This window comes from Diorhabda carinulata, chromosome 6, assembly GCF_026250575.1.
Source record: "Diorhabda carinulata isolate Delta chromosome 6, icDioCari1.1, whole genome shotgun sequence".
Classification (NCBI taxonomy): Eukaryota; Metazoa; Arthropoda; class Insecta; order Coleoptera; family Chrysomelidae; genus Diorhabda; species Diorhabda carinulata.
In genome coordinates this window covers 13,211,442-13,223,860 of record NC_079465.1, presented here as the reverse complement: position 1 = coordinate 13,223,860, position 12,419 = coordinate 13,211,442, and the positions used below count along the sequence as shown (strand labels likewise).

Genomic DNA, 12,419 nt, shown 5'->3' with positions numbered 1-12,419 from the left:
TTTAGTTTCTTTTTAAAAAAATCAGTGACGCTACTGTTTTTTCTTTTTTCACTTATGTTGAAATTACTAATAAAATAAATACTATTATTTAATAGGAAAAAAAACGGACATTTTTTTATTAATAATGAAAATGAAATATACTTCCACTTTAGGTTTATTAGGTTAAAGATTATAGAAAAATGCAACTACTACATACACGTAATCTTGTAGCGAGATGTTCTTAGAAATATGCGAAATTGACACTAAACCTTTCAATCGTCACTTTGACTTAGGTAGCGTAGGTAGTAGAATATTTTGCTAACAGTAGTACTTATTGATCTTATAAAGGTTTTAATGCATACGATAGTTTTCTGTGGCACTTATTCTCTAACTAAAACTTCCACTTTCTATAAATGTGCTGTCGCATAGATGGTTTGACACTGATTAAAAAAATGGTTTTAAATACTCAAATTCTTACACTAAGGGTGGGAAATGTAAAAACTACAAAGATGGGAATTTCCCAGCAATGCACATTTCAGATGAAAATCGTTGTTTGTCGGCAAGCAACATTTGGAAATTCTAGTTCACAACAAATGTATAATAAAAATTCTTAGCATTAGCCGCAGGCCCATTTGGGTATGGCAATAAACTATACCAGGGTTGTGTAACGAACGGTCCGTGGGCCGCTTGCATTAAAATTTATGTATGAAATTTTTTTTAAAATTTTATATTTTTTTCTTCTAATGTTTATTATAAATAAAGTTTTATTCCCGTTGAACCGGTTTGGTTCGAGTTCCTGTTCAGCAGAAAAAAAAACGTTCCGGACTTTGGTTCATGGTTCGGAAAAAGAAGCCGTTTCGTTCCTGTTTTTGTTCCGGTTCGGGTTCGATTCAAACCCTTGTTTATAATAATACATTTAAAAATTCGTCAAAAATTAAAAAAAAATCACCAATTCTTTTTAACTTTTTTTTCAATAAGTCAGCTAATTCTCGTTATCAGAAATTATCTTTAGTTCCGGAACGCGTTCCTGTCCAAAAAGGAAGTACCGGAACGACGCTCCGGAGCGTTCCGGCTCGACAACACCACTGGGTATCACCCTCTTTACAAAGCTTCATAACTCAATCAAATGATGATACTAGTTCAGACGATTCTGACTACCATGATTAAAGATACTTTGGAATTGAAATGTTTGTTTTATTTGCAAAGAATTTATTTTCCTTTAATGTTTTTGCTTTGGAATTTCAGTTTCCAGAAAAAAAACAAATAGGGTACAAAAAGAGCTCAGTTCATGCCTGGTACTCTGTTTAAACCAAACGTCCTTACAAACAGGTACATTTTACTCGTCTATTTACGTTTTATAATTAAATATTCAGTCGCAGTAAGTTAACGAAATATAATAATGATTCCAAGTAGGATTACAATTAAGTGCATCTGGCGTATAATGATATGAAAGATTTACATATTTTTGAAAGTATTTATAAAAATAATAACTTTATAAAATGAGGTATCTACGCCTATGGTAGATCAAACAAAATTGTTGGCAAGGGTTTTTATAATCTGTAATTGATATTGGAAGAACATACTAGTAAAAGTATGTTACTTGATTTACTGTTTACCTAACTTAGGTATTGTCTTAAAACATTTGCAAACAGAAACTACGGAAGATGATAATCAAAACGTCGCTTGCTCTTTGCTTATTCTTGAGTGTTCAATGAGACTGATGAAAGTAGGATCTTTTATTTTTAACTTCACTACAGATTGAAGTGATTATATAAAAAATAAAATAGCTGTAGAAGTTTTTTCCATTGCAATGAAAACAAAGCGAATCATGAGGGAATTTTGTTTAAATTGAAATAATTAGCTCTGTTCGCTTTATCAAATTCAGAATCAGCTTAGGACCGATCGCAAGAGCACTCTAGAAATTGTCGTTCGCGGGGGTGAAGTCATAGACTGGCGAACAATTTTGAAAGTGCACATGTTTTATACTGCACATTTAATATATATTATAATCATGGACCTATTAAACATAATCTTTAATAGGTCGATGATTATGATTGACAATTATTGAATAAATTGTAAACAAATAGTGTTCATTTGGTTCTTTCTTGCGATCTTATTATTCTTTGATTAAAATATAAAAACATCATTTGCACCTTCCGAAAATCGGAGTTCTGTAATTTTAGGCCACTTATCGGCTGCAGAGAAGTAAAACATTGTGAATTTGTATAAACAAATCTCAAATGATAAACCAGAGAAAAGGTGAATGCTTTTGTGTTTAAAATTGTTAAAACGTTGGGTAAGTCATCGAAAATAGTTGCTAGATCGACTGTGTTTCGAATTATAAAAGAATATAGAACCACTGGAATAATTCTTCTAACTCTTCTAACCATCGTGGAGGTTGTCCAGGAATTGTAAAAACCTTCGATGATACTACAAAAATTATAATTCGACGCATTTTTCATAGTATATTTTTCAAAAATGAAATACCAACTTTGATTAAAATTAAAATTCCCAAATTTATCACAAATTTCTCATTTATATTGTATAAAGTTATGAAAGAAATACATTTTGGGTAAGCCACAAATTATACTAATTTTTATATGAATTGAAAGCTACTTTATCTATTGTACCAGAAAATTACATTTTTTTGATACTTAAAAAGAAATAAAAAGAGTATTTTGGTAGAATGCAACGATATTGTATAGAGAAGAAATTACCTAATATCCATCAAACAATATAGGCGAGAACAGAGACCCATTTATTACCTTGCTGAACCTGGTTAAATGAAGATCATACAAATTCCAAATATGGAAAGATACATGTATTCGAGATAAAAGAGATGCTTCTATTAAAGGATTGTCTACAGGTTTGAAAAATCCATTTATAGGGTGGGCTCGGTAGCTCGGTTCTCGGAAATTTAATCGCAAAGGATCACTTCACTGGAGCGCAAAATGCATTCTGCATTAAACATTATTACAAAAATGGTGATTAGTGTACTGTTGTTTGGCGTTTGTTTCGACGTGAGTTTGGATTACATGACATAAATCAATGTCCGACGGAAAGTGTGATTCGATCGTGGGTCAGAAAGTTCGAAGCTACTGGTTCGGCTCTCAATCAAAAGCCTATAGGACGCCCAAGATCAACAAGAACATAAGACACAATTCAAAAAGTTAGAGCTTCATTTCAACGTAATCCTGGTCTATCGACTCACAAGCGATCAGCTGAACTTGAGGTATTAAGAAAATCTTTGCATCGCATTTTGTCTGATATGATCTGAAAATTTTAAGACGAGCTTTATTAGAATAATATTGGAATACTTTCAGAGTTTCAACCATATTCTGTTCTCTGACGAAGCCCATTTTCACTTAAATAGGCATCTCAATAGACAGAACTGCCGTTAGGTACTGGGCTGCAGAGAACCCACGTACAGAATATCAAAAGCCTCTACATTCGTTAAGAGTAACCATTTGGACGGCCATATCAACAGGGGCAATCTGTCACTGTAAATTCTGAACGATTAATAGCCAAGTTAAGGGATTTTTTCTTTCCGCAACTGCAACAATTTGAAGCCTATAATCGTGCGAAATGGTTTAAACAAGATGGCGCGACATGTCATACTTCTAATGCCTCTTTAGCGGTCATAAATCAGATGTTTTCTGGGAAACTGATATCTCGCCGAGGTGACATTGCATGGCCAGCTAGAAGTCCGGACCTAACACTACCGGATTTTATTATGTGGGGATACCTGAAAAGAAGAGTTTACTCCAATAACCCAACCACGCTTATTCAGTTGAAGACTAACATCCTAGAAGAAATAGCAGCTATTCTCCGCGCAATGTGCCAGCGAGTTTATACCAATTTGAGATCTAGATTCGAGGAATATTTTTATATTCCAAATAAAATAAAGAAATTGTATGTGGATTATATTTAGTTTTTTTATTATTTTTTTAAATTCGTAAAACTTTCTGGTCCACCCTGTAGAAAAGGCAAACATTTAATAATCCTTCATGCGGAATTTGAACATGGAATTGTTAAAGAATCATTGCTAATATTTGAATGTAAACAAACTGGAGATTATCATGAGGATATGAATGGATTGGTATTTGAAAACTTACCACAGCCATAAGGTAGAAAAAGTTCCAACAACATGTACATTAAAAAAATATATGAAAAAATTTTTACAATCTCATAATATACAATTTGTCAATTTGATAGGAATATGATCCAATCTGAACTTATATATATTTTATAACAACACAAAAATCAATTTAAATCATGTTACTATGAAATGGCACAACAAAATAATAAAATTGTACTTAGGCTGCACCATATCATTTTCAAATGAACGTTATAGAGAAAAAATACTACTTTTAATATAAAATATGTAAGGGTCTTCTAATGCACGCGTTGAGAAATGTGACAAACATTCACTTGCAAAATTGTGTTGCACATGTCATAAAAGAAGAAGATTAACTGTTCAAGTTAGATAAGATTGTGAATGATCTTATAGAACCAATAATCGTTTCTTTCCTAGTGATGACAGTGAGGCAGATTTTCAATGACTAAATTTTTTAACTTTAATAGGCAATGTAATTAATTGCTCCGATACACTGAAAAATGTTTATTATTTTCAAATAATGTTTAATAACAAATTATGCAAATAGTTCAATGATTAAACTGTTTTTGTACTACATCTGATTTCTAAATACTGAAATTACCGTTTTCAGAATAAGGATTAACTGCAATAGATTGTCTATTGAATAATAGGCCCTTTTTCATACTGTTTGTAAATTTTCTAAATAAAAAATCTATGGAAGAAGTGATGACCAATATAACATTCTGATAAGCTGTAGCACATACAGATATTTTTGATAATTTTTTTCTATTTTTAAATCAAATAAGTTCTTGTACTTGCAAGGGAACATTTTCCTAACCAATTTCAGACTTAATCAATTCTTTAATCAACCGATCTTCATTTCTCAATTTGAGTTTTTGAGTAATTATACATCATCAAAATCAAAGGTTTCACCTTTTGCTGGGAATTTAAATAAAATTAAAAGCAACACTGATCTTTCATATTCTTTAATGTAGTTTTTGAAAAATCATGGTCATACTATAACCTATTGCAGTTTTGTGTTGATGTTGCTAAGTTTTTATGGGGTCGAAAGTAGCGTTTACAGGAAACAGTTGAACAAGAAAAACCTGGGAATTAAATAAGGTCGAAAATACCCTAAAAATTTAATTTTGGCCGTATCAAATTTTATTTTCGAATTATATTGATATCGATTGGACCATTTTTTATTACAGATTTTGTTTCAATATTTGTGTTGACTTTTCACTTTGCGACACTTTATTCAATAAAAAATATAATGCTTGAAGCTCATTGATTAATCTCCTAAATTATCCTCAGACATTTATTTACCGAAAAACAAAATATATTTCCCAAAATCAACAGGGGAAACAGGAGTTGTCAAAATAAATATTTGTGTAAGGCATTCAGGAACAGTTTATTCGAGAAAAAAATTAAAAATACGTTTGAAGCTCATTTATTGTTTTCCCAAATCATCTTCTGACATTGCTTTATCAAAAAAAAATATAGCTTATAAAATTGACTTTTACAGGGGTTGTTTCAAAATAACTATCCAACTATAATAACTATTAAATACTCCTTATCTATGATTGATTCTCATGATCAGCGTAATTGGTATATTACTGACACTTGCGGTTTTTATATTTTTTGATAGTTCAACATAAAGATTTTTAGTGTAAATAATATTTACAAAAAATATTTATTATTATATTATTAATACAAAAAATATTTACAAAACGGAGATCTATTATACATATAACTGCAAAAAATATTATAAATAATATTCCAAATATTATGGAAAATTCATGCTCCAAACTGAAGTAACAAAAATGAAATGTTTTCGTAAGTTCAGTTTCAAATTTCCATTGAAAGCTACTTTTGGGAACTGATAAAAATTTCGTTCCCCTGGGAGGATCTTGGTTTCCGAAAAGGCCCGATTATGGGCAGCGTTGGCCCGAAAATAGTTGACATGACAATTTTGACGTTAAGATGACTGATTATGGAATAGTATTTTGGGTGGTTGTCATAAAGGTTATCCATTGTAGTTTAAGAAGGTATTCTACAGAAACTAAGAAAATTCAAAGGATATATTTATAGAGTTAATACTTTCATTTTCAAAAAATGTCTCATCAAACAGGAATTAAAGGTATTTTAATATATTTTTGCTCAACTACAAGTAATTCTATTTGTCATCATGATTAGATATATAAGTATTGGTAAATAAACTTTTATAGTCTTATTTAATTTACTTTTGTTTTATAAACTTTCATTTGTAGCTAATGAAGAATTGTTAACATTTTTCGCTAAATGTAGAGATGGTACTATACGACTTATAAAAGTCATAATTCATAATGGTAAGTTATATTCTGGTTATTTGAAAATAATACCAGAAAAAAGATTCCTCCTGCATAGGATTGATTGTAAATATGAATTAAGTTATAGGGTTTTCAGTATTCATTGTTGATATTTTGATTTCAATTCTATGATCATTTGAAATTCTAACATTGTTATTATTATAATTATGGTGTCAAAATTTTATTACAATAGATCATTATTTTTAGAACAACTGTGTTTGGATAATCATAAGAAGACACAGAATACTTGGGATAAGGATTTTGATCCATTCATTCAACCATTGATTGAAGAAAATCAACCATGTTACATACTATATAGGTCAAGTATATTTATTTCAGTTCTCTTAAAACTGTCAATACAAATAATTCTGTTAAATATTTATGTATTCTAGCATAAATAATCAACCATATATTTTTATCCAAATGTTGGATCAAACAAATTATTTAGCTACATTTGTACTTTTCTCCCAGGGTATGTATATGAGTTTTTCTCAGTGTGGATTCTAGGACTTTTTGGAAACGATGATTGAATTAATCAGATTATTATCTGAATGTTCGGGAACTAACCTGAATCACATTAATTTTTGTTCAGAAAATGGTTGTGTTAATTGGGCAGTAAGGTCCTTTCTACCCTGATGGCGTGTAGATAAATGTGATCAGCTGAAGGGTTGTTTCATTTGTCTATGGTTTTTTGAAAATTAAAAGTAATTTATTCCCCTTAAATGCCTGTCTTCTATTAATTCTAAGGATTGTAACCAATTAATAACAATTAATTACACATCTAGAATTTATTATGTGTACAACTAAATAAATATAATGGGAGAATTAAAGCTTAAAAGATAATAAAAATCGAATGTTCTTGTAGGTCTTGTTTTAAATTTGCATATTTTATAGAAAATTAACCATGACGTTCGGAAACTGTGATCTAAATCTTGTTCTGGGTTAGAATCCTCAATCAGCTGATAGGTGATCTACCTGAACTTGGGTTATAGTTTCAGAAAGGTCCTTATATCTTCTCTCATATTGCACTTTTTTCTTCTAATGCACTATTTCCACATTTTTGAAAATAATTTTAATATAGTGAAACTTTGTCAATCAATAATTAAAAATTTAACTCTTGTCATGTTTAAATGTACCTTTAGTTCTTTGCTAAATGAGTTGCTGCTAGGTTACTGTGAGGAAAAGTACGCATGTTCATCAGTGAAATCTAACTGGGAGGATAATGTCCTGGATACAGGGGCTTAAAAAAACCCAAGATCTTTACTACTTCTGTTTATATATCCTATTATTCTAAACAAGCACATATTGAAATATATTTGACAACAGATTATGCATTATTGTACAGCTAGTTAAATTCCAAATCAGAGTGTCATATGTTGAATTTCAGTTGTTGCAAGCCATTTGCAAAATTTAAATGTAAGCACTTTGCTTTTCATTACAATTGCCATTAAAAGTTTAGAGAGGTGTAAAAATAGGAGTAGAATGCTCTTGAAAAGATATAATAGTAGTTGATTGCTCAAATTTTTGTATTTCGTAGAATTTGAGAAGCTACTATTTTACTTGTTTCAGCAAGGATTGTATCCTTTAGCAACTCTTTTTGGGATGATTTGACAAATATCAATAGTCCAAGAATTAGACAAGCAATTCGAGCACATGATTCATCGACAGAAATTCGCACATGTCAATCTCAAATTATTGATTTGAATCATCGACATCACCAGGTTTTTTGTGAAAATATATGCATTGTCTATCAGTTTTGACAATCTTAATTACACATTTTCACATATTCATCAGTTTTCAACCAATTTAAAAATTTCAACATAGATATTTCATGTGAATCATAATTCATAAGCCTTAACTTCTCTCATGGCTTACATCATTATGAAAACTCCTAGGAATACATCCTCGAATTGAATTAAAGTCTGTTTTATAATATATCTTCAAATACACAATTTTCACAAGCTTGAATTTATAGTTTAATAAAGAGTTCTCATTTTTTTTGTTTTAACTAGTCAGCATATATATATATATATATATATATATATATATATATATATATATATACATATATATATATATATATATATATATATATATATATATATATATATATAGCTATATTTACTATTATACTATTTGAGTATTAATTTATTTTTTTTTCTCTCTAATTTCTTGGGTTCGTAGGTTGTTTGGATGAAATAATCAAACTTTGATGGCATATCACATTTTTATCTTAGATATGTATAACTTAAGGTTTCACTCCTTCCTTGAGAGCATTTTCAAAAGAATAATTAATATATAATGATTGAATATTTGTAGAATAGATAAAAATATATTAGTAGATATCTTAAAAACATAGTATTAGAATCAGTGTATTTATGTGGTAGTTTGAGCTATGATTTTTTTTTAAATCAAATTCATGATGTTCATTTTTTTCATGTTAGTGTAGGGCAGTCGATGCATTTTAGTGTATTTGTGACCATTTATTCTGTTCTCCAAGTATTGTGTAGTTATTCCTATATAATTTTTAGGACAATTCAGACATGGTATAGAATATATAATATTTGATTTCTTAGTTTCTTTAGTTTTCTTTTTAGTGTAATGAATAGTGGTGATAATGTGTTGTGCGATCTATGACTTATATTGATGTAAGGTTTCGATAAAATGTATTTCAATTTTCAATTTTCCTGATAGCTGGTTTGCATAAGGAATTGAATTACTTGAATTTACTTGGATTTTTATTGTTCTTATTGTGTAATTTATATGTGCATTGTCAGATGATTCTATTAATTTGATTTTCTGGATATTGATTATTTTTTAAAGTATTTTTGAGTGTTTTTATTACTTCCGGTGATATGCTGAAAAAGTTAATTTTAATGCTCATCTTTTAATCTTATCACAACGCTGTTTTTTGTGATTTGGGATGGCATGAATTATAATCAAGATATCTTCCAGACCATGTTTCCTTTGTATAATATTTAGTTTTTATTCTATTATTTATTTTAATAAGTGACATGTCTGAGAAATTCATTTTCTTGTTATTTTCAATTTCTAAAGTGATTTGGATAGTTAGGTTAACTTTATTAAAGTTATCAAGAAATGTATTGCATTTGTTACTAGAAATTACTGCTGAACAGTCGTGAAAGTATCTTTTGAATAACACTATATCAATATCCATATCATCTAGTATCTTCTCTTCTACATATTCCATAACAATTTGCGCTAGACTTGAGGAAATTGGAGATCCCATTGTACATCCATTTAGTTGTTTGGAAAAAGTTGTCTTTATATTGGAAATAATTATTAGTTTGTATAAGCATAATACCTTCTAAAAATTCGTCATAGCTGAGTGATGTATGTTGTTTGATTGAATCCCACCTATTTTTTTATATGTGTGTTATGAAATTATTAGGAATATTTGTGTACATTGAGACTACATCTAGAGATCTGATTTTGTAATAGTCAGGAATATGTACTGTATCTGAAAAATGCTTGAGCATAAATGAGTCTTTTATGTAAAAACAATATACAGTGCTTTTCAGATAAAAGTATCCACCTTTAATAACTTTTGTAATAATGGTATTTAGAAAAAATCCAAAAACACGTCAATTTATGTTGGAAGGGGCAAGCATTATGGCTTATTTAAACTTACTGGAAAAGCCACTCCCTCACCCCTAGCAGCATCCCCTTTATTTTTTTAAATTACTTTTCATATTTTTTATGTAAAATTTGGATACTCCTCTTTGAGCTGATTTCAAAAATGTATAATACTTGTAGGTTAAAGTGGTTAGTTTATGAGATAAACAATTTTTCTTTTAAGAGCACAAATTTTACTTATTATTTACTTTCACCTTATTTGCCTGTACTAAAATGGATTGTACAACAGTTCAAACTCTTTAATATTTTTAACTCTGCTATTTATTATGAAGTTACAATAAGTGTTCAAAATGAGTACCATTCACTTCCATACAATGGTATAATCTATTTTGAAATGCCTCTCTGACTGATTTAATTGTCGACATTCATTTTCTATCCTCTCTCGTAAATCATCCAGAGATTCTGGTTGGGTAGCATAAACTTTTGTTTTTAAATACCCCCATAAAAAGAAGTCTAGGGGTGTTAAATCCGGTGACCTAGGTGGCCACTCCATCATCTGCCCCCTTCTACCTATCCAACGAGCGGGGAATGTTTCGTTTAAAAATTGTCGGACAGGCATAGCATAGTGTGGGGGAGCTCCGTCTTGTTGAAATACCAGTAAATCTTCGGAAAGGTTATCATCATTTTCTATTATTGTTGTAATACGTGGGTCAACCCCTTCCCTGAGTAACTCAAGATATGATTCACCATTTAAATTTCTGTTGATGAAGAAAGGTCCGACAATGTGGTCACCTAGGATACCACACCAAACGTTTAACTTTTGGGGATGTTGTGTATGTAATTCACGCATAATATGTGGATCACTTTCAGCCCAATATCTACAATTATGCCTACTTACTAAGCCATTTAATGACCATGAGCATTCATCAGAAAAGCAAATATTGTTTAACAATTGTGGATTGTTATTGATAATTTGCGTCATTGATTCGCAAAACTCTAGACGACGATCAAAATCATCTTCATTCAACTCGTGCACCAACTTAACTTTGTATGGGTGGTACTTGAATTTATGTAGAACTCGGAAAACTGTAGAAGATGAAACACCGAACGCTCTACTTATTATTGACAACGATTGGGGTTGTTGAGCCTCTAAGCTGACTTGCCCTAAAATTGCCACTTGGATTGCTTCGTTATTTACGAGTCCCTCTCGCTTATGCACTTTATTGCAAACAGACCCTGTTGTGGTAAATTTCTCCATCAGTTGAATTACATACTTATGAGTTGCATGTCTTCCGTCATGTAATTCGTTAAATATTCTAGCAGCAGCTTTTGCACAATTATTATTTTGGTAGTATAAACCTACAATTTCAATTCTTTCTTGCAAAGAGTAAACCATTTCAGAGAAACAAAATAAATAGTGTATCAAATTACACTATCAATAGTGACTACAAATTCTAGTTGACAATGTCAAACTTTAATAAAAAGTAGAGTTTTTTGTTGTTTGGATTTTTTAAGTAGAATAAATAGCACAGTTAAAAAGATTAAAGAGTTTGAACTGTTGTACAACCCATTTTAGTACAGGCAAATAAGGTGAAAGTAAATAATAAGTAAAATTTGTGCTCTTAAAAGAAAAATTGTTTATCTCATAAACTAACCACTTTAACCTACAAGTATTATACATTTTTGAAATCAGCTCAAAGAGGAGTATCCAAATTTTACATAAAAAATATGAAAAGTAATTTAAAAAAATAAAGGGGATGCTGCTAGGGGTGAGGGAGTGGCTTTTCCAGTAAGTTTAAATAAGCCATAATGCTTGCCCCTTCCAACATAAATTGACGTGTTTTTGGATTTTTTCTAAATACCATTATTACAAAAGTTATTAAAGGTGGATACTTTTATCTGAAAAGCACTGTATATATATATATATATATATATATATATATATATATATATATTATATATATATATATTATATATATATATATATATATATATATATATATATATATATATATTATATTTTTGTGGATTATTCTGTTTTGATATATATATATTTCTTCAATTTCTTATTTCTTAGACCTTTTGATATATTAATGCAGGGATGGGGGAACTTTTTTCTTCGCGTGCCAATTTTTGCTAACGAAATATATGGCGGGCCAAGTTGAGGCATTATATTATTTACTAAAATAAAAATATTGCCATAATTTTTCTGAAATACTAATTGTTGGTCTGTTCTTTGTGGGAACATGTGACATGTGGAACTGTTTTTGTTTAAGCCGAAAAATTTGTGATGCTGAAATTTTAAACAAAGAAAAAGGAACCGAAAGTCTATTCAGAAGACAATTTTTTCATTATAAAATTCCAATTTGTTGGTGTTCAAAAATAGTTGCCTCAAATGG

The 12,419-nt window shown here is 29.8% G+C and overlaps 1 protein-coding gene across 2 annotated transcripts in view; it reads left to right on the top strand.

The window, feature by feature from the left end:
* The first annotated feature begins 6,039 nt into the window (after positions 1-6,039).
* The window catches only part of LOC130895228 (twinfilin), a 43,149-nt gene continuing 36,769 nt past the window's right edge, over positions 6,040-12,419 (top strand). The window contains exons 1-3 of one of the 2 annotated variants that reach the window (XM_057802427.1): positions 6,040-6,215; positions 6,346-6,423; positions 6,631-6,742. In XM_057802427.1, the coding sequence (XP_057658410.1) occupies positions 6,191-6,215; positions 6,346-6,423; positions 6,631-6,742 (215 nt within the window). In that variant the 5' untranslated portion in view covers positions 6,040-6,190. The remainder of the gene's footprint in view (positions 6,216-6,345; positions 6,424-6,630; positions 6,743-12,419) is intronic. The other variant, XM_057802428.1, reaches the window with a different exon arrangement.